At 40.8% G+C, this 22451-nt stretch overlaps 1 protein-coding gene across 1 annotated transcript; it reads right to left on the reverse strand.

The window, feature by feature from the left end:
- Positions 1-4166: 4166 nt before the first annotated feature.
- Positions 4167-22389, reverse strand: asmt (acetylserotonin O-methyltransferase). Its single transcript, XM_074658217.1, has 8 exons — positions 21793-22389; positions 20588-20762; positions 20144-20273; positions 18795-18863; positions 14327-14445; positions 7054-7194; positions 5403-5525; positions 4167-4763 (listed from the first exon to the last, which is right to left on the reverse strand). Exons 1-8 carry the CDS (start codon positions 21892-21894, stop codon positions 4546-4548), a joined length of 1077 nt encoding a protein of 358 aa, XP_074514318.1. The 5' UTR covers positions 21895-22389; the 3' UTR covers positions 4167-4545.
- Positions 22390-22451: the final 62 nt, after the last annotated feature.

The following is a 22451-nucleotide window of genomic DNA, read 5'->3' on the forward strand; positions in this document are numbered from 1 at the left end:
AACATTTAAAAAGCACATAAATAAAATCCCAAAGTTTAAGATAGCTCTTCCTCGTCATGTATTTCAGCAACTCTTCTGATCACATTCTGTTTGAAAACGATGAAATGTGAAGCTCTACTTCTGCTCAAAAAAAAAAAAAAAAACAGGTCTTAACTTTCAGTTCCCAGTGAAAACTTTGGAAAGAAAACATAACGACATTACAAAAAGAGCCAGGAGCCCTAATATGCACCGCACACATGCACACACGTCCTCACACTAACACACACATCCGCACAAATACACACACACACACACACAGTCTCTGGGCATAAACCGAGTGTGTTCCCTGAGATGCCCTGAAGTTGTTATCTTAAAGTGGCATCCTGGAGCTGCAGGGTGGGAAGGTGCGTGACTTGTGGAGCAGATTTAGAGTATCCCCAAAGACTGCAGTACAAAGCACACACACACACACAAAGTAGACAGAGGTGAACACACACGATTCCCAGTATGCCAATTCACACACTCGTTGGTACAGACATGTGCATCAACACTCTCACAGCAGTGACATCCACACATGGCCCCAAGTCATCATTTTCACTTACTGTGGCATAATTAAGAGACACTCAGGAGAGTTCTTGTTTTTATCATTGCTAACTTTTCATCTATTTCCCAGAGGGGGATATGCTTCATAATAAATTTATGAGGAATCAGATCACTCGCACACATAGTAATCCATATATAACATAGTTTTTGCATAATTCTAATAAAGAAATCTGGTGACGGCCAAAATGCCTAACTCAAGGGTTCAAAACATGCACAAACAAATGGGCGACGTCCAGGTAACTACGTCCACTTCTTATATACAGTCCATGGATATGAAGCAAGGTTGCTGGAAATCATGACATGCATCATAAACCACTCGCCAACAAGGACACCCCGTCTGCATTATTTTGGGATTCTGTGTTTTCTCAGGTCAGACTTGAGCCACATGTCTACAGCGCAGAAGTGCCTGGATGTCCTCAGCTCACTTACCTATCCTCTTCTCCATCACAGGCCTCCTATTTTTATAGCTCTAACTTTCTAGAACCATCCATAAAACCCACTCAGGTTGAACCTGGGGCCGGCACAATAATAGCCTCATGACATGGAGCAGTAAGTGGAACTGAAAAGTGGAGAGGAGAAATGTATGCACCTTTCTCCGTTGAAGTGGAACACACTGACCCGAGTCTAAATCATTGACGAAAAGCGAGGGGGAAAAGCACTCGAAGAGATCCTCTCACAGAATTACAGCTGATTTCTACAGCAGTGGGAAAAAGAAATCAGTGAAGTTTGTTTAAATGCAACCAAAGTGTTGTTTCGCATCCTGGCAAGAAGTTCTCCTTACTGAATAGTTAAAAAAATACTCCCTGCTGGAATTCTTCAATATTTAATATAATCAGAAAAATTCAACAACGCTGATTTCCTGTGGTTCCTTTTACTTCAAAATACAAAGCAGTGGGATACTTTCATCCAGAGAAAGTTAACTTTTTTACCTTTTTAATCAAAGACGTAGAAAAAACTCATTCTTCTCTAATCTGGTTTTAGTGAGAGGGGAGGATTAGTTATTACAGGGAAGTTAAATCAGGCTATAGGGATGGCTGCAGATTTGGATTAATTCAAATTCAGCCTCATTTAAAGGGACATGATTTTTTCCTGTGCGTTTGCTGGAATAGTGTTTTCCTCAAGAAAAGATATATTTCTCAACAGCCAGCACCAAGTGGTACACCAACCTGGTCCCACGGGAAGGCTTATAAATACCACGACATTACACGGATATACGCGTGTCATGAGTACGCATTTTAGCCTTTTCGCGTGTCATTTGTTTGCCACACAAACGTCCTCAGTTAGGTTTAGGCAAGCAAACCACTTAGTTAGGGTAAGGGAAAACATCATGGTTGGACTTAAAATAAGTACGTCATCTAAAAACATGTACAGAAACAACATAACAACGTCACTATTGTAACTTACAAAACAAAACGCTGGTCAACAACGGTCTCGAACACGGACCTTCTGATTAAAAGTTCAGTGCATCCACCTCCCCACCCAACCACTGTATGCTTATTTATTATTACTTATTGCACATTAAATGCCTTGCACATTATCCTAGCACCTTTTCATGCGAACTGGGTACCCATCACTAGTTCACCACCATGACATTGGTAATACTGCACCGTGTCTCTGGGCACGATCACCGTCTCCGCACAGGTCAAGCTGTCTTCAGCCTCAGCACTTCATTTCCCTTCATTAGGCCGACTCTCTGTAAAGCTGTCCACAAGGATTTGACATCAATTCTAATTTGTTGCACTTTGAAGTCTGATTAATTCACAATTACTGGGAGAAAAAGAAGGAGAGACGAGGATAGAGAGCGCAGTGAGGATGAGTGGGTGTATAGAAAAGAGACGGGGAAGTGAACAGTAGCGGTGCAGTCCTCTGAATGCAGAACAGACAATATTGGTCTGATGGCTGATTATGATTTCAGCTGAGGAGTCAGACAACTGATATTTTGTGCAATTATCTTTTGGCATGCCTATTTTATGCCTAATAAATGTCAGTTATATGTATAAATTATATTCTCAAATACTTGTGTGGAAGTCTCCCAAAGACAACGAGCGTTGTGTTGATCAGTTCAACCATCAGCGGTGGAGCACGATGACAGGCTGAGCTTTAATAAAAGGCTGATATCTGCAGAGGAGGATACGGGTGGAATAAAAGATGGGCTGGGTCATTATGAAGAAGATTTACTGAGTCACAAAGACAGCTTTACTAGGCTGTTAAGAACAGTAAGAGGCGAGTGGTTCAGACACACGGATTAGGATTGAGCGATGAGAACAGATATGTAAAGAAGTTCATCTGCATAGCGATGAGACTTGAAACGCACACTGCACACCAGCTAATAGAGGTCGACCTTTGCAGTGTGAGGCTAATCATTTACAGCAGAATCACACTGTACGAGAGTTAGTCTCTTACCAACACGTTCTCATCCCAACTCGTCACATACCGCCGCTTTGTCACGCCCATTGGCATCACTTTGTTTTTGGCATCAAAGCCACTAAAGTTATCCTTGGGGTCATTTTAGGATTAGGCAACAAAACCACTATAGTTGGGTTTAGGAAAGAAATACCTGGCTGGGCTTAAAATCACTACGTCTGTACAGTGAAAATGACACTGAACGTTGTAAACAAGGGACACGAAGGAACAGCTGAATGTAACGTAATGCACAGAACACATGATACGTTGTAACGACCACTACAAATCCTCGTTATTTTGGCGCCCTGGGAATGAGAACAGGCTGTAATGCCGTGACTTTGCCTTAGTGCTAATGAGTCATGCAGACTAACTACTTCTCCTGCTGCAACAACTCTTCTCACACTGCTGCCGTGAACACCATTTGGCCGTAAGTACTTAGTTTTACCAATTATTTGGAGCTGTATCTGAAAAAAAGTATTTTTATTTTGCTGCAAATCTTGTTAACAAGCACAGGTGGAAATAATAAGCATTGATTTCCATTTGGCTCTGAGTTTCTCCATCCAAAGTTATATTCTCATTACAGTGGTGAAATTTTCAGAGTCAGCTTTGTTTTTATGGGAGGACTTCACATCGTTAGCTAACTGTCTAGCTTTTATAGGGAAAATTACAACAACCAGCATGAAGCTCGGCGCTTGTTGACTCCAGGGAAGTGTAGAATAGTTTGGTTGTAATGTTAGTATGTCCAGCCTCCAGCAGCGAAAGTGAACTGCAGGCAATGAGCCGCCTCATCTGTAAAATCCCGCCGCAGAAAACATGCTCTGCTCGTCAGCAGAACTCTGAGGCACTCTGCTGCACAGAGCCTGTTCGCTTGTTTATTCAAAGTTTATTAATATTGAATGTGTCGCGTGTCCAAATTGCACCAACTTCAACACTGCACATCTTTGGGTCCCCAGTAATACACCCGCCAAGTGTGAAGTAGATTGGATGAACAGTTCTTGAGATAAGTGAAGGACACACAGACAGACAGAGATTCCTTGACTTTTCAGAATTAAAACATTTCTTTGAGAATACCCCCTTAAAAATACATTACAGAACGTTAGGTTTTTGTTTTTCGGGTTACAGTCTATTCAACAACCACATTTATTCAAGGTTGCCAACAGGCCAGTAATTATACTAACCGGTCAGTCATCAGCCATCTTGACCACTGACATTACAAACTGATGTTTTGAGGCCAAACATTGCACATAGCAAAGAATTTTATTTTAGTTCCCAAATGTTCCAAAGACACAAAATATGCTGATTTACAGGAAATGTATTTAAAATGATGCACAACAGTCCAGAATAACTGAGCATCCATAAAAACGGGCCTCGGTTTGAATATTTCATAGGTCTTATAGTGAAAAAGCAGAACGTGGTGTAATACAGTGTGAGAAACTTTTTTTTATTTGAACAAACTTAGGGTGACATTTAAGAAGAAATCCAAAAATAGCAGAATTTCTTTTTCCAGGTGGTGTGAGTTTTCAGTCCTGGCACAGTAGAGTATAGCCTTATCTGTCGGCCTCATGTCTCTTTGCGTCCCAGCACGGCGTCGTAGATCTTCCCAGTGAGGCGGTGCTGGATGGCGGTGAAGCCGGCGGCAGCCAGCAGAGCAGCGTACTGAGCAGCTGTCCTCTCTCTGCCCTCCGTCTGCACCAGCATGTTCAGGGAGTAGAGCTGCACCGTCACCGGGCCGGAGCCGTCCTCGTGGAGCAACGCCTCCACCAGCAACACAGCACCTCCTGCGGGACGGACCAAGAGGTCAGCTTTGTTTGGTCCTTTCTACTTGTTGTTTTCTCTTTTTTTGTTTCTTTCTCTCCTTCTCTGACTGTTCGACGAATGTCCTGACAAAGCTTGGCTAGCTTTATTGTTTGGCAGAATTGATAAAAATGAGACATCTTAACTTGTGCAAACATAGGTGTAACTAATATCATTGTCAATTGCTGCATTGCACTGCAATAATTGCTGTAACAGAGACATTAATAACGTTGTTAGTAACACCCGTGCTGGTCCTGTCAAAATGTCTTGCTGTCTGAGAAACTACGACAGGTTGTTTTCTTTCTCCAGTGTAACTAGGCTTCCCTACTTAGTTTTTTTCTTTGTTTTTCTTTCTTCCTCTTATGTACACACCATCACAGATGCACATTATCATAGAAACACATGAGAGGGTTTTCTGCCTCCTGATAACGCCTGCTGCTTTTGTGCATGTGTGCGTCTGTCTTTGATCAAAGTCACAAGGACAGATTTTCTGGGATCAGCTGCATTGTGGGATACAATCTGCCATCTCATTTCAAGGAGGGAAAAGAAAAAAAAGTATCATCCCGCTCACACTCAAAGACACACGCACACACACACACACACACACACACACACACACAGACCTGGTTTGCAGGCTTTGTAGACTCTACTGAGTAGCTCAATGCATCGTTCGTCTGTCCAATCGTGGAGGATTCTGGCGAGGAAGTAGAGGTCGGCCTCTGGCACGGGGTCTTTGAAGAAGTCTCCTAAACACACACACAACACACACACACATCCATATGCATAGTTCAAATGCACTGAATTCCTGAGACACTGTTAATTATTTCACGTAATTATTAATTCTGTTGACAAGCCTTCCAGTAATAAGAAACTGATTCAATTAGTGGTTACAAATATAATTAATACATCGAGGTGATGTCTGTTGTAATCACATTATGTCAAAAGCATATACCCTTTCCAGCTATAGTTTACCCTGTACAAACAGTAATAAAATTAGAGTATGTATGCTTGTCCCTCATTCAATTACATGTCCTTGCCGTCCATTGTAATTGTGTGACCACAATATTTCAAATTACTATGCAATAAAGCACACAGACGTCTGCACTCATAAAAAAAATAGAGACAAATTCAGTACATTTCATTTTTCATGTTTTCCGTGTTACAGCTCCTGTTGTGTTCAACACCACCAAGGCTCTGAGAGCAGCAGGAGAGTAAGGAATCGATTTTGGCTCTGGGTTTTCAAGATCGCAGGCTGCTGTGAACTTTTTATTTCCACATTAGCTGCTTTGTAGGAGAGCCGGCACAACAAAGCGTGAGGTATAAATCGACAGAATATTTTCAGTCCAATAGCATCAGTTCAGCAGGAGGATGGAGACAGCATCAACACTGTCTTTATCTGCTTTATTTTTTTCAGATCAGAGTTATACTTGATTATATAGTAACTGAATACTGTGCACACACACAATTGCAGGTAAATCTACATACACTCAACTTCTCTGACATTACATCATTAATGAAAGAAAATGTCTTCAAAAGATGTTTTCTAATTTCTCTCTATGTTTTTAGAATCAAACAAGACTGACAGTGGCAGACAGACTGAACCACGCCAAAACCATATCTCAAAGTATTCACTGGTGGAATTCATCCAGGATTCAAAGATCGCACTTTAGATCTGCACTTATTCTTCTGAAAGCGGGCACACACAACATGTTTTATCATGTGGAAAATCTCAAGATATAAATCCAAGAGCACTTTTATTGCAGAGTTTCTTCATCTGTCGTTGAATATTGTGTTGGAAACACAGGAGTAAATAGTGCATTGGTGGGGACTCTTTTCAGGAACAGGTGTGGTGCACTGAGTATTTACGGCACCAGGATTTTGTGGGATTGACTCAAAATAAACTACGCTGCAGTACAGGAATAAGTTATATCAAGCTTTTGCTACACAGTCGAGACTCGTTAGTGGAATCAATTTATTTATTTTTATTTTTTTTTTGTTCTTTTCAGGTCATTTGTTGTCAATAAGAATAATGTCAACACCAGACTTACATTCTTTGCACACCAAGTCTGTATTTTTCGTCCAAAATTGTCACACTTTAAAAATAAATACAACCTCATGTTGTGTCAATCACGTTTAGACGCGATTCAGAAACTTTCGTCCGTCATTAAAGTTTTCGGAGCAGGTTCGATTTCTTTTTTTTTTTAAAGACTAAACTCACCGTCTCAACACTGCATTATAAATGTCAAGGGATCAGTCAATTTGCAACGGCGTTACCTTCGTGGAAGCTTATCCTCTGGTCGGCCCCGGTGACAAAGTGTTCCCTCGACGTATGCACCACCTTGGGGAGGTCAAAGATCGTCACAGTGCATTCTGGGTAGGCTGACGTGCACTGCTTGGCTAATGCTCCACTGCAGCCTGGAGAGAGAAAGAGACAGAGCTAACTGAAGTTGAATGAATGCACGTAACCTTCATTAACAAGGTAGAGCATCACTCACACACACCGTGCACACAAACACACACAGCACACGGAGTCACACGAATGGAACAGATGCTTTCGGGTATCTACCCATTATTAATCTGCATGAGTTGTATTCAGATGTATGTGGCGGCTTTGGGAATATGGTTCATCTAACATTCATGCCAATAAAGCAGACTGGATTGAACTGAATATAGAGTGACTGAGACGCAGATGCTTTATACAGAAACAGAGCAGAGCTTGCTGTCTAGGAATCCTACTGAGGAATCTAATCTAAGGAAAAGCAAACACAGACACACAATTTACGCCGGTGACAGCCGTGGCCTGGGGCATAATGTTTTCGGGTTGTCCATCTATCCGTACCATTCTCCTGAACGTTATATCTCAGGAGGGAATTTCATTACATCTGGCACAAATATCGACCTGGACTCAAGGTTGAACTGATCAGAATTTGGACGACAAAAGTCAAGGTCGCTGAGGTCGACCTCGAAGCACATTTTGGGCCATAATTCATTACTAATTAGGATAAAGGAAAATCAGGATAAAATTATGAAGAGATGACATTTTGGACAGACATGGACGTAAACTGCAACTTGACTTGTTGGCGGAGGCATACAACCGCTAGGCGATAATTCTAGTTATCCATGCTCGCTGCATGATTGCAGTTGGTCTGCTCCACCACTTTGGTCCAGACTGAGATATCTCAACATCTATTGGAGGGATTGCGATGGAATTTGGAACATATTCATGGTCCCCAGGGAATGAATCCTACTGACTTTGTGATCCGCTGACTTCCTGCAGCGCCACCATGAGATTCACATTTTTGTTTTTTTATTGAAATGTCTTAACAACTCGTCGGTTTGATTGTAGCTAAATTTGGTACAGACATTTATGGTCCCCTGAGGATGAATTGTACTACTTTGGGAATCTTCCAACTTTTCATCTAGCGTCATCATCAGGTCAAATTTTTATTTTGTCCAATAATTCATTAATATGTTTATGACCAAATATCTGCAAAACGTGTCATCAGCCTCAGCTGTACTTTATGTTTAGTGTTGTTGTTGTTGTTGTTGTTAGCATTAGTTTGTGTTTGTTCTCAAAAACAATCCTGCTCACACAAGCACTGTTTTAAAAAAAATCTCTGTCCAGATTAAAATGCAAAAATACAATTGAAGCGCTGTCAAGGCCAGTGGGCAGGTTGGGACACACACACACACTCAATCAAATACCGGCGACATTGGCGACGGTCTGTGTCTTGGGAGTGTTGGATAAGGTAGCAGTGACCTCCGTAGCACCTTCTGGCGCCTCTGTTCCTCAATATACTGGAAGAGTAACTGTGCATGTTAACATGTATAAAGTCCTGGTAGCAAGGTTATTTGGCCACGTCCGCTGTTCGCTCATGGATGTATTTATGCCGACGTCGCACGACATGTTGCCTCATTGGTGACGCCACATGAAGGAGATAATGGCACACACTCTGATGCTATACAAGCCGAAATCTCAGTTTTACCTGTCTACATGTCAGCACTGAAAATGGAGTTTCTGAAAGTCTTCATCCTGGCTGGAGTATTAAAAAGAATTCAGTGACCTAAAACGTCGTTAGGTGTGGACGAAAGGCTAAAACGCATAGAAAAAGCTACGTTTACAAAAATATCTGTGTACGTGTGGATAAGGCTGAGAGATGGTGACCGTGGTAAACATTATACCTGCGCATGGGGGCATGCTGACACTAGCATTTATCTCAGCCTCACATATCTGCTATCATGACCATGGACTCTTAGTGTTGTTCTGCTTGCTTTCCTCCTTATAGAGAGAACTGTATCTCATTGTAGGGCAGAAGTAAGACCTGATGATCTGAGTAGAAAAAGAGCACATAAACACGGGCGGAATAAGGATTTACTGTGAAATTATGAATATTTCACCTTGATGCGTTGGCAGCATTATTATCAGCGTCCGTGCTTCACATGCAAAACACAAACTAGCTTCACAAGCAAAGTGAATTTAAAACAGAGGGTGAGGAAGAGTATGAGGCAGATAGAGAAAGAGGTGGATGAAGAATGTATGAATGGGATGGAGTGGTGGGAAGGCAGTGAGGTGGAATACACGATCAAAGGATCTCACTTTGAGAAACCTACAAAACCAAACCAGATCTGTGTGTAGGTGTGTGTGTGTGTGTGTGTGTGTGTACAAGGCAAACTGTCAAGCCCGATGGTGCCTTCCTCCTAGCACGACCTGCTGCTACTGTATCAGTCAGTATTTGTACAAGACTTTTTTTCACACACACACACAAACACCCACCCACACACACACACACACACACAGATACTCTCACATCAAACAGGGGTTAGCAGAGGAGAAAAATCAAAGAGCAGCGAGGAGGAGCAAAACCAAACACAACACGCTGTAAAAGACCCCGAGCTAACCTGGCTGTCTCAGTTTGTTAATGGAATCCTTTGATAGGCGTTCATGACTGTTACAGCCTGTTATATTTGTTGTATGTTATTGTTGTGTTTTTCTTTCTGCATTTGTATGTTTTCTGTCTGTTTACTTTATCTGTATGTCCTTCGATATTCATGCATTTGTGCATATGTGTGACTGTTTGATTAAAAAAACTAAAAAATTTAGTTTATTGCACCACTACATATAAGTATGTTTTGGATAGATAAATCTTAGGATATTGGCTATATGTAGTAGACATATATGAATATGTAGGCTTATTAGTTATGTGTCATCAGCTGGATACTGGTGACAACGTCTGCATCAAACTTATTCACCTCCACTGACTTTATATATTAAGATCAGTTAACTTATAATGTGGGAGTATTCCTTATTCCTCATCCTGTAAAAACAGTTGTATAACGTGCCACCGTGGCTCTGGAGGAGCTTTGTCAAGATGCAATCAGGGTTATCTCGGCTTAAGCTTCAGACTTCACATTTTTTACAGAAATCCTGGGTTAAACTGAAGTATGGAGTTTGAAAGATGTGGGCATTTACAGGAGTAAAACTGAATATTTCCAATTATTATCACTTGATAAATGATCAGCTTTTACCTGCAAAACAAATAATGATGATTACTATAAATGAAACTGCCTAATAATATAACAAAATGGTCTGTTGATCCGCTGTTTGTTCTCTCTCTGTCTGGTCGTGGCACTCTGTTCCACTCCTGCTGCCAACCAACCTGCATACCTGAGAGCCATCAAGCTCCTCCAGTATATCTACCCGGCTCTACACGCCAGTCTTCTCCAGATTGTTCAGTTCGTCAATGTGGTAGCGACTAACGCCTCGGCCAAACTAAACCCTAGTTTACACTTCCTGAACCTCGTTTAAACTGTGTTTCTACCTGTGCCTCAGGTTCATTCCCTGCTTAAAGCAACACATTGTCATGCCAACTCGTCACAATACTGACACTTTGTTAGGGGAAGCCCAGTGAGTCAAACTATGACGGTCGCAGTAAATACGTTGTGAATTCAAACAAAAGCCCTTGCTTAGCAACAAAACCACTTTAGGTTTAGGAGAAAACATCATGATTTAACCCAAACCATTAAAAAGATACGACCTTTGTAAAGTGATAGTGAAACTTAATGTTGTGAACACAAAGACAACATATTGTTGGTTTCACATACTGGATGAAAGTCTTGTGTTTGTTGGAGAGACTGTAACAGACTATTCTATCTTTAGGCTACTTTCTATCTATCTCTATTATATACTATTAGTACTTTAATACTTGAGTACATTTACCCAATTCTTGTTTACTTTTACTATGTTTAAAGGTATAATATGGTACATTTGTCAGGTTGGTGATTGTAAACACACGGCATTCAAAGTCGGCCACTCCTCCTCGGCACAATGAGTGAGGGAGGGAGAGACAAAGCAGCGATGGTCAAACGAGCTACAGAGTGAATGAAGAGAGGACAAAGTAGTGAATCCGAGAAATACATCGCTTTCTGATTATTTCATAGCGGTTATGTTCTAAAGCACAAATAAGCACACAACTAACTCTGTTAGTTAGTTTTAGTTAGCAAACTAAAAAGAAAAGAGATAACACAGGCAGAAGGCTGCAGGGTCTCTGCAGATACAGACAGCACCACACACTTCTAGTGGGTCATAAGTGATGATTGAGAGGAATTGTTTTTGTATCTATACATTGTTTTTAGGAAATTCCTGCATATTATACATTTAAATTTTTTTTATTTATTTTTATGTCACATACACATAGTACATGACATTTGACATGTGGAGCAACTTGAGGTTTAGTGTCTCGCTCAAGGACACTTCGACAGTTCGATCCTCCTGTCTGAGGAGGAGATGGGGATCGAACTGTCAACCTTGTTGTTAAAGGACAACCCGCTCTATGCCCTGAGCCACAGTCGCACTGCTTGAATGCATTCATTTGGAATATGCTTCCATTGTGGTATCATGATTCATATCATTTTTCGAACGTAAATTATGTAAATACTTTTTTTCTGGCTGTGTTTGTTACGTGTAGCAGCATGAGGCAGATTGCTGTTTACTTGAAAAAAGGCTTCGGAACCATGAATATAATTTCCTTAGAGCGGCAGTAACCTTTAAGTTGATTATTCTTTTTTAGACAAAACATACCAGGGAAGTGCGTGTTAAATGTCACATTTAAATAAAGCTATAGGTGAAGGGCTTCCCACAGACGGCCAGTGTAGTACAAACCACCTTCATCATATCAATGATAAAGATGAAAGTTGGCAGAAAGTAGGACACACAGACAGACAGACAGACAGGCAGAGCACCTGAGCAGCAGGTGTGTTCAGACACAACAGCTGCTGTGTGAGAGACAAAGTCTTAATGGGACACTGTAGTCTCTCCCTTCACACTCCTGCTGTCCACATGCACACTCCTTTAGGTGGTGGTGGTGCACCTTAATACATAAACATGAACACACAAACCGCATGCTGAGACGGTCACAGAGGAGAGGAAGGAGAAGACAGGAGGGCTGCCCTGGATGTGTGTCTACTGTGTGTGTATGCGTTTGTGCTTTCAGTGGCTTCACAGCTCCCCTGTGTGGTCAGCTGAGGTGTCACACACAGGAGGTGGCCACCCACGGGTGTCAAATAGTGTTGGAACAGTGAGCTGCTTGCCATTTCTTTGCCTGACTGAGCCCAAATGTTGCAGTTTTTATTAAAACTTTTTCAAACTATTTCACTAAAACTGGAAAAATGATGACTCACTTCTGCATGTAAAATAACTGCTTCTACGCAACATGTTTTTTTGAGGAACTTTAACTCATTTCAATGTTAAACTAAAATACATTCAGTCTGCGTTAGAGTGTCTGTACGATGCTTGTATGTCAACCTCCAACCTGATTTAACACAGTGTGGATTCTGTGTTTTTCGACATTATTCAACATTATTCCTGTCCCATTACTGCTACGTTATTATCCATCATCTACTATTTTTCACAGATAGAGGAGTGCATGAGTGGAGACAATGTTCAGCTCTCTGTTCAAAATGAAAAAGAACGTCTCCCAGACAAAAGCTTTCTCCCCTATTATTCTCATCATGACGCTTCCAGCAAGAGATGAAAACTCCTCTGACAACAGAAGATTCATTTCTTTGAACTCACATTGTTGAGTTCATGTCGTGTTTGTTCAGTCTGATTTTGTTCCTTTCTTTTTTATCCTTCTGCCCTTTGCTCCCTGTGTAAACCATGTTGTGAGACATCCTCTGTTCAAAGGCACTTTATAAATAAATCGTATTTGACAAAGAAGAACACACAGAGGCGATCAGCTACCTTTTCATCTTTCAAAGTAGACTGACTATGCTTCAACATCTTTCTTCACATTCATACATTTTACATTCAGAGCTGTACAGTTCAGTCTTTCTGTGGAACAATGGATGGAAGCAACATTAGTCTGCAGCAAATTGGAGTTACATGTTTTCCCTTACTGATTTGCATTTGCATATGTCTTATCTTTCAGGATCAGGCTATATGCAAAATCACATTAAACCAATTAGTAATGCGTACTAGGGCCATGTCCACATTAATACAGTTTTATGATAAAACATTGTTCTTAGATTGTTAAATACACTATCTAACTGAAATGCCGCAACAACAGGAAAACGATTACATTTCTTTATTCTCTTGGTTGTCAAGTTCTACGACAAAAACACACACAACTCCCAGACCAGACAGAAGTTGCCCACTGTGACAGACATTGTTGGATACTTCGCTTGTTCTCAGCAGGTTAAACTGCTCTGCTGCCTCCAACTCTCTCTCTGTGAACACCTTTTTATGTTTTCAGCTCAAGTATTTTTATTGACAACTTTCTGTCTCAGCTATGAAACAAGTACATGAGTATGAAATTTACATATGAACTATGACTAACAGTGATTCCTGGACCTGTGCCATTACGATATTCAATCAAATTACTATCTGATAAAACAAAACAACAAAAAATCACAACTCTGGCCTTGTTAAGTTTGTGTTTCTACACTGTATTTGTTGTTGTGTTGTTGTGTTTGTTCAGCTCTAAAAGAAAAAAAACTTTTTCTTCTTACAGATATACACAGTAATGTTAGAACTTGGCAACAGGGAAACAATGAATCTCTGACAGTATGAGGGAAACTCCAGGTGTAGGTGACTTTGAGTTAGTTGTGTGTGTGTGTGTGTGTGTGTGTGTGTGTGTGTGTGTGTGTGTGTGTGTGTGTGTGTGTGTGTGTGTGTGCGTGGGTGGGTGTGTGCGTGTGCGTGTGCGTGTGCGTGTGTGTGTGTGTGTGTGTGTGTGTGTGTGTGTGTGTGTGTGTGTGTGTGTGTGTGTGTGTGTGTGTGTGTGTGTTGGAAGGGTTGACTGATTTACAAAGAGTCATTAACTCCGAGAGGCTGGAGGGGGGTATAATAATAAAGGTCACAGTTGACTGCACGTGTTGTGCATTTTTGTGCACACACACACACTACTGTATTAATATGTGTGTGGCTTAGCCAGCTGTCTCTATAGTTAACGCATGAGGGCAACTATTTTAAATGTTAATGACTATGAACCCGCAACCTTATGGAAATTAGATAGGGTGCCTCGATAAACACACACACACACACACTTACCTCCAAGGTCGCAGATGATCTTGAAAGGCGAAAGGTCAAAGGCCGTGACCACGTCTTTACCACAGATGTTCCAAATGGAGTTCATTAACTGCATGAACTTCACCATCTCTTCATCAGACCTACACACAGAGACAAAACAGTAAGTCCTATCAGTACAGCCTCTCTTTCATTTAAGTCTCTGTGTATAGATTGCTGCAGAAATGAGTCCTAAAACCTTAAATGAGTTAGTATTTTAACACTTCCGGTTCCCTCGTCTGGAAGTCAATGGGATTTTAGTTAGATGCCTGAAATAAGGTCTGTGGTTAACACAAGCTTCAGAGATTTTAACCTCTTGTTTTACCACATATAATACATAAAAAAATACCCCACTCGTGACTTTTTAAGCTTTTACGTGTCTTAAAAAAGGCTGTTGCTAACAAGTGGACTCGTGTTCCAGCCCATTCTCATTCCCAGGGCGTTAAATACAGAGGCTTGGTCGCGGCCGTTGGCGTTTGGTACTTTAGCACACGGCTCCCTTTAGCGCTGGTATGAAACGCACCGGGCGTTCCATTAACTACAATTTAACAGTAAATGCTCAGAGAAAGTGCGCCAGGAGTGTGGTGACGTAGTTTAAAGCAAAAGAGACACACAGGCCGGGCGGGAGGGTAGGAGGATGGGTCCAACAAACACAAGGCTTTCATCCAGGAGACCGCTGACCGCTATAGCGAAACAACAGACCATAGAATGCCATGATTGACCAATCAGAATCGAGTATTCAACCAAGCCGTGTACTAAAGCAAACATCTGTTTGCCACAGAGTTTATTTTCTGCAATAATCCAAAACCCAATTGAAAAATCCCATTGGCTTTTTGTCGAGGGAACCAGTGTTGTGCTAACTTCCAGGTTGGCCTACAAAAATATGTCATCCCTGCAGCGCTCTATTGAGGCAAAACTTTCTTTAGCATTTCTGTAAGCTGTCACTAAGGTTTTCCTTGCTCTATGTCCACAATAAACAGACAAACACACACACACACACACACACACACACACACACACACACACACACACACACAGTGCCTCTCCTCATCTACAAAGTTTCTCCCCGTGGCGACACAGTGTGTGTGAGAGAGAGACAGGCTGCAGCAGAACAGAAGAGCCTGTGGTGACTGCTGCTGCTCTGAGGAATCTCCACCTCATCAACCAGCACCCAGCCCTGCCATGGGGCTACACTCACACACACACACACACACACACACACACACTGAGCATCCTCTGATCTGTAACACTAGAATTGTATTCACCCAAACTTCACTGCAGCAAAGTGATAGCCATCTGATACACGAACCAACTTCAGATGACACAGTGACCTCCAGAGGAACTTTGAAAGTGACTCATTGTTGCAGCTTCAGACTCTGATTACATCCGATGTGAAAAGATGAAAATGACTGTGAGGCCAAACAGCAGACTGTCAGCTTTAATTTGAGGACATTTTGGGACGCAAGTTATCGAATGCCCCCCAACGAATAACATCTGCAGCCCGTTTTGTCCCTGATTGAGTGCATTTACATGCACACGGCGATCTCATCCTGTCTCCAGTCATATTGAGGAAAAGATGCTCAGCCTGGTTCGTCTCTGTCCTTAAAATACATCGTTATAACATCATCGTGGTCTGAGATCTGTCTGCTCTCTGCACAGACATGTTGTGTTCTCCTCAACATCCCCGCAGGTCTCTGTCATATCTGTACCCGCTGAGTTATGGCTCATGGCTGCGTGATCACTGCTGTGTGTTTTACAGCTGTCTTGATGCTTTAGCCTCTCCATTACCAACAATAATAGAAGAAAAGACTGACAAGTATTGTGCACTTTGACTATGCTTTCACCTCTACCAAAATAGAGAATTTTTGAAGACACATCCAGGAACATCTTGGAGAACAAAAAATAAATGTTGTTTCTCTTTATTTGTAGAAAAATCTTATTGAAAACTGGTGCAGTTCATGCGTCCTCTCTGTCCATTTGTTTCCACTCTCTCTCATCCACTGTTACTGTTACTGTTGATACCACCACAGGAGGGTGCCAAAGCATGCAGGACATTTTCAAATTCTAAGTATTGTGGCTTACATACTTTTTAAATAGGAGTTAGTTTTCCAAAGTTGCTTTACTTTGGTCAGCGCATATCTTGTATACATTTTTGTCAATACAAAGTAGTATACTAATTCCCAAAATAATATATTGTGATTAGTAAACTTCGTGCATTTTTTCAGCGTTAGGATAACCCAGGTTTCATGACCAGAATAAAAGATTATCCAGGTTTGTAACCAGAATATGTTCAAACATGTAAACCAATCAGAGATCATATGACAAAATGTAATAAGATTTATCCAAAGATAAACTCCAAGGAATAATATTATTTCAATCCAGCCCAAGATTTGTAATAAGCAGGTACTCCTCCCCCATCCCAATCCAAATCCCTCCTTTCTTACACTTTTGCTTGTTTTGTTTTGTGTGTTTTGTTTTGTTTAGTTTTGTGTATCTTAGTTATTTATTAATTTATCTTGCATAAACAAGTATAAAATGTGCAATTGTCTGGAAGATGATGAAAGAAACATTGCAATAAAGTAAAACAACAACAACATGTAAACCTAATCATTGATAGAATAGAAGTGTCTTTACTCGTTGTATTCAAAACAATGAGTAAACAAAGGCCTAGTTATTGTAAATATACTTATTGTCGTACATTATAATGTAAAAATATTACATTTATTACCATGTTATTAACTGTTCCATCTATCAGTCAATAGACTACATTTTTCACATGACATGTTTCCTTCTGTACAGTTATTTTAATTGACACTAGGAATTCAGGTGATGACCCCATCAAGTGAAGCATTACAACCATTTCAGTATCAAACCCCTCAGCCTACATGTTTGAAATACAGAAACGTTTTAAATTACATGAATTACATAAAGATTACAGTCATCTGTGAAGGTTGAAACCATCAGACACATCTAGACAAAATAAGTAGTCATCTAATAAAACTTCTTTCTATGTGTCTTGTATATGTTTGAATCTCAAAAGCTCTCTAAATCCATTCTCTCTTGCCAGTCTTCACTCCAAATCTTCTCAGCTTTCTCCAGTATGAGAATTGAAGCTGTAGACGGGACTTGGCTGTAAATTATTCAGGTGCTGCACACGGCTGGTTAAATGGCGATGAGTAAACAGGAGTCTGAGTCATCCAGCCGGCTTGGAATCATCCTGCTGCTGCTACAGCGCTCTGAGACCGCAGTGAATGACTTCGGTGGTTGTTTCCCCTTGCTAATTTACCCCCAGTACTCACAGGGGAAATCAGCGGGGACAAACAACTGCTACTCCCCATTAAATCAATTGTTCGCAGGTGTTGACATTTTTCTTGTAGGATATTTTCATTTTCAATCAATTAAAAGCTGAATTGCAAATTCATCTGCACAAGGGTGCATTACATTATGTGTGTTGATGACATGAGGCGGTTTTTGTGAGATCATCAGCTGCTTTTCAAAAGGTTGCGAGAACAAATATGAATCAAAAATGGCAAATGCAGAGATAATTTAACTTATGCAGAAGCCCCCACAACCAGCAACACACAAAACATAAAAAATCCAAAGAAGACTAAATGCATTCATACGCAAAGAAATGTCAAATTTCACAGTTTTTACTTTCTGCTGCAGTGGTGTTCATTCGTACATCTGCACATTGGTGCTGGTACATTTCATTTTATGGTTCAGATGTAAAATAATAACGGAAATGTGCATTTTAACATCTGTTTCATCTTCCATTTGTGCGCATCAGATCCCCTCCCATCAAAGTATAAATGGTTGTGCAAATCATGCCATGATGAGGACGAGAAGGGAGGATGTTTTAGTGAGTTATTCCTCTGTGTTTCAGTTTTGACGGTCTCTGTTGCTTTGGGACACTGCCAGTGTTGTCCATTATGGTGCCTCAGGCAGACCGGTCGAAACCTCTTAGCGAACAATGTGTGAAACTTTGAGCGTGTGACCCCTGAAAACTGCTGACCAGCAGATCAGTGAAGCGTTAAAACTGTGGGCACTAGATGCCATAAACACACGAGACCTCAAGGACAATGGCAGGCAGATATATTCTCTCTCTCTCTCTCTGCTCCGAGCATCCTCACATCACTGCCCACACCCCCCCTCTCTCTGTCTCACACATCCCCTGCCGCCTAATAAATCCCACGAGTCGTTTTTTAAGAGGGAAGAGAGAAGAGAGTGACAGACAGGCTTAAGATGGAGAGACAGGGGTGGAATATAAATGAGCAAGAATGTGTGATTCATCTGTTTTTGTGTGTGTGTGTGTGTGTGTGTGTGTGTGTGTGTGTGTGTGTGTGTGTGTGTGTGTGTGTGTGTGTGTGTGTGTGTGTGTGTGTGTGTGTGTGTGTGTGTGTGTGTGTGTGTTTGTGTGTGTGTGTGTGTGTGTTCGAAAAAGACTGCTTCTTACCTGTAGAGAGCCTGAAACAGGTCGTTGGAGTTGACCCCAAAAGCCTTTTCATACTGGTTTCTTCCCTCTCTAGAACACAGAAATATTCATATATGACAACCACATTATATAGTGCTATACATATTGTGAGTGTGACTTATTTGACACTACGTGAGTGTACAAAATGTGGGATCTAGAAATTGATCATTACACTGCTTAAAATCTGCTTCAGCTTCATCTCATGAATTCACAATCATATTCTATTTTAAGTAAATTCACATATTACGAAATAATTAATCATATAGATCAAGCCTTTACCCTTCAGATATAATCTTTACTTCTATCTATTTTCAGTGCTTCTCACAGATTTGGACTTCAGCCACAGTAAATCCATCAAACGCTGCTCGAGAGCTGCTGGCTGTCTTCCCTCAGACATAACAATGAGACTAAAATCCATCTTGAGACACTGTTCAAACAAAAAAGGAGGACAGTAATCCACATCCTGCGGCAACAAATCAAACCTGCCGTTCTCACAGCTCCACACTGCCCACCTGTGTGTCGTTTTACTCTTCCTAGCTGGCTCATTTAATTGAATAACATCCTTTGTGCATAATTGACAAAAGCATTGTCTTCAGTATTTTTTTAAAGCAGGTATGGCACCCATTTATGTGTTTAATGTTGTTTGCTCTTTTGGTTTAACTCCCCCTGTATCATTTTATGTCCCCAAGTTACATTTTCAAATTATACTTTGGTCATTAACAGATGTTCTTATACAATATTAAGGGGATAATATCTGTATATCACAACACAAACTGTACAGCTCTGCAACCAAACAACAGGGAACAAAGATAATTTACCCCACGAGGGACTAACAAATTGTATCAAATCACATTATAGTTAGAGTTTAATAAAAGGTTATATAAATGTATACAATTTGAAGGAAGCCTTCCTTTTTTATAATACTCCAGCTGTTAACTGGTACATATCTATTGGGAACTGAGGTTTAAGTGATAGACACTCGTTTATCAGACATCTTGAAGTCTGACATAGTGCTGAAACTGATTGATTAGTCAATTAATCAACTGACAGAAAGATATTTAAAACATTGATTAATTGTTTAAGTCATCCATCAAGAAAAAAAATGATTTAAGAAACAGCGGGATTCAGCCTCTGTAAGGAATATGTAAGGTTTGCTGTATTTCAGTGTTTTATATCATTGTAATTGACATAAACACCAAACACATTTGGTTGCGCATAACCTTGTTCTTAGGGAAATTGTGAATTTTCACAATTTTCTGACATTTTGCAGCCTATACGATTCATTTTGGTAATAGAATTTTTTTATAGTTTCAGCTGCTCAGTGTACCGACCTGACAGCGTCGGTCAGGTAGTGCCAGCAGAGGTAGATGGTTCTGGAGCTGTACTGGATGGACTGGTAGAGGGATACAGGACTGGAGCGGGTCAGGTAGACGCTGGCCTGCTCTGTGTTACTGTAAAACACTGAAACAGGTGGTGGGAGAGAGACAGAGGAAGAGGTGACTGTGAATGAATCACTGCAGGTGTGAGACTAAGTTTGACCTTTTATGTCTGTGAGGCAGACAGACACTGAGTGGGAGGTGTGCACGACGTACGTGGTGCAGCAGTTGACAGTAAAAATTACATTTTGGTACGACAAAAAGAGTGAAAAAATATTAGTTTGTAATTTCTCTTATGAGTTTCATTGGTCATTTTTGTAAATTTGTTTTAGTTCTATCTAAGTTTCACACATTCATGTTCTTTCACTGTTTTAAACAAATGTGTGTGTGTGTGCTGACCTCGTCCATTGTCCTGGTGTGTGTTAAGGAGCTGCAGGCCGGTGCAGGCAGCCAGTAGTCTCTGTGTGCCATCCAGACTGGCTCCCACCGCCTGACTGATCTCCTCTGCAGACAGGGGGCGCTCTGCAGCCAGCAGCACATCAAACACACCCAGCTCACAGGCAGAGAAAACTGTCTGGGTCAGAGAGAGAGGAGACCGAATAGAAAAGAGTTCATTCATGTACCAGAGTAGAGTAGAATGCAGTTCTCTATATCTGCAGTACCAATTAATCTCCTCGAGTTCACTGATTTATAGTCACATATAGCACTATATATATATTTACACTAATAAGGACAGCACTATAATGATGCTTCAAAGTTATTTCAACAGAAATTATCCATGTAGATCATTTCTTGTGGTGCTTCATTACTCACTGCTGAGTAGGTCACTATCATGCACAGTAAAGGATTAAAAAGACGAAATATTGTAAAGAGCAGTTCAAACTGTCACGCTATCTGGTCCTTTACAGTGTAGCTGAAGTATGTCATTGATATATTTGTGGACATCAGTCATTTTCTGCATACCATGCATATCTTATATTAATTAACTTTTATCATTTCCCCTTTACACCTTCTGATGTATTCATTTACTATACTATACTATCTTGTCGGTTTCCTTTTACTATTTGCTCCTGCAGCAATTTGTTGATTGGGATCATTCAATTAAAGCTTTATCATCCAGTATCTATTATAGTTTAGATAATAGTAAATAAAAAGTGTAGTGAACTGACCTTCAATTGGTGACAAGGCCACAAATAAAACCAAAAATCGCATTATATTAGCACTTTGTGTATTTTTCTATGGTTAATCTAAATTATTTTCTCAATGAATTGAATGCCCATTACAATATTTGAGACCCCAAGGTGGCATCTTCAAAACACTTTCTTTTTTTTTGTAAAACTAAGTCTAAAACACAAAGCTATTAAGCAGCAAATCCCACAATTGAAAAACTGTAACCTGGTATGTTTGTGTGGAAAAAAAAGCATCAAAAACCCTGACAATTAATTTTCTTAATTGATTATTCAACTAATCGTTTTAACTTTTAGGAAACTATATCCTTGTATCTTTAATATGTTGGAGTGCTCTCAACCCTCAAGCTGAGGAGGGGAAACTCTATTGTGTCAATAACTTTAACCTGAGTAAAGGTGGGCTGCATCCCTGGTTACCTTGGAGATGAGGAATCCTTCCATATACTCCAGTATCTTTCTGGGGTACGTGTCTGCAGCAGGTGTCCCCTCAGATGAAACCATCTCTTGACGCTCAGCCATGGCCACAGTTTGGACAGGACTCCCAGAAAAGACTCTAAAAGTTGCGCTCCTCCAAGCTCTTCTACATGCAAAGTGAACTTCCCTGCTAGTTTGCTCTGCTTCTAAGGCACTTCAACAGGTATGTATGGCAGTGACGACAGAACCAGACTAAAGCTACAGAACGTAGTACTCACCCAGCAGCACCAGCAGTGAGAGTGGCAGTGGGCTAAGCTGATTACAGCCAGATAACCCAGATTATAGCAGGGGCTCAGTCTGCTTTGGACAAAGAAACAACTCTCCGGCAAACACACTGCATGCCTTGTTCATTATCACCCACACTTAGACACACTCGGATGGAGACTTTTTCTCAGTGCATTCTCATACCAGAACTGTTTTCATGACCCCAAAATGTGATTGACGCTTCTGGTGTACCAAACCTCTGAGGGGAAATCGTATGAAAGATGTGCTCCCCTTCTCTTCTCCATATGGCCTGATTGCACCAACGCTGAGAGACTAATGGTAGCATCAGACCTAATGACACAGACGGTCATGTCACATGCCTTGATGAGATTACACAG

Source organism: Sebastes fasciatus, chromosome 14, assembly GCF_043250625.1.
Source record: "Sebastes fasciatus isolate fSebFas1 chromosome 14, fSebFas1.pri, whole genome shotgun sequence".
Lineage (NCBI taxonomy): Eukaryota > Metazoa > Chordata > Actinopteri > Perciformes > Sebastidae > Sebastes > Sebastes fasciatus.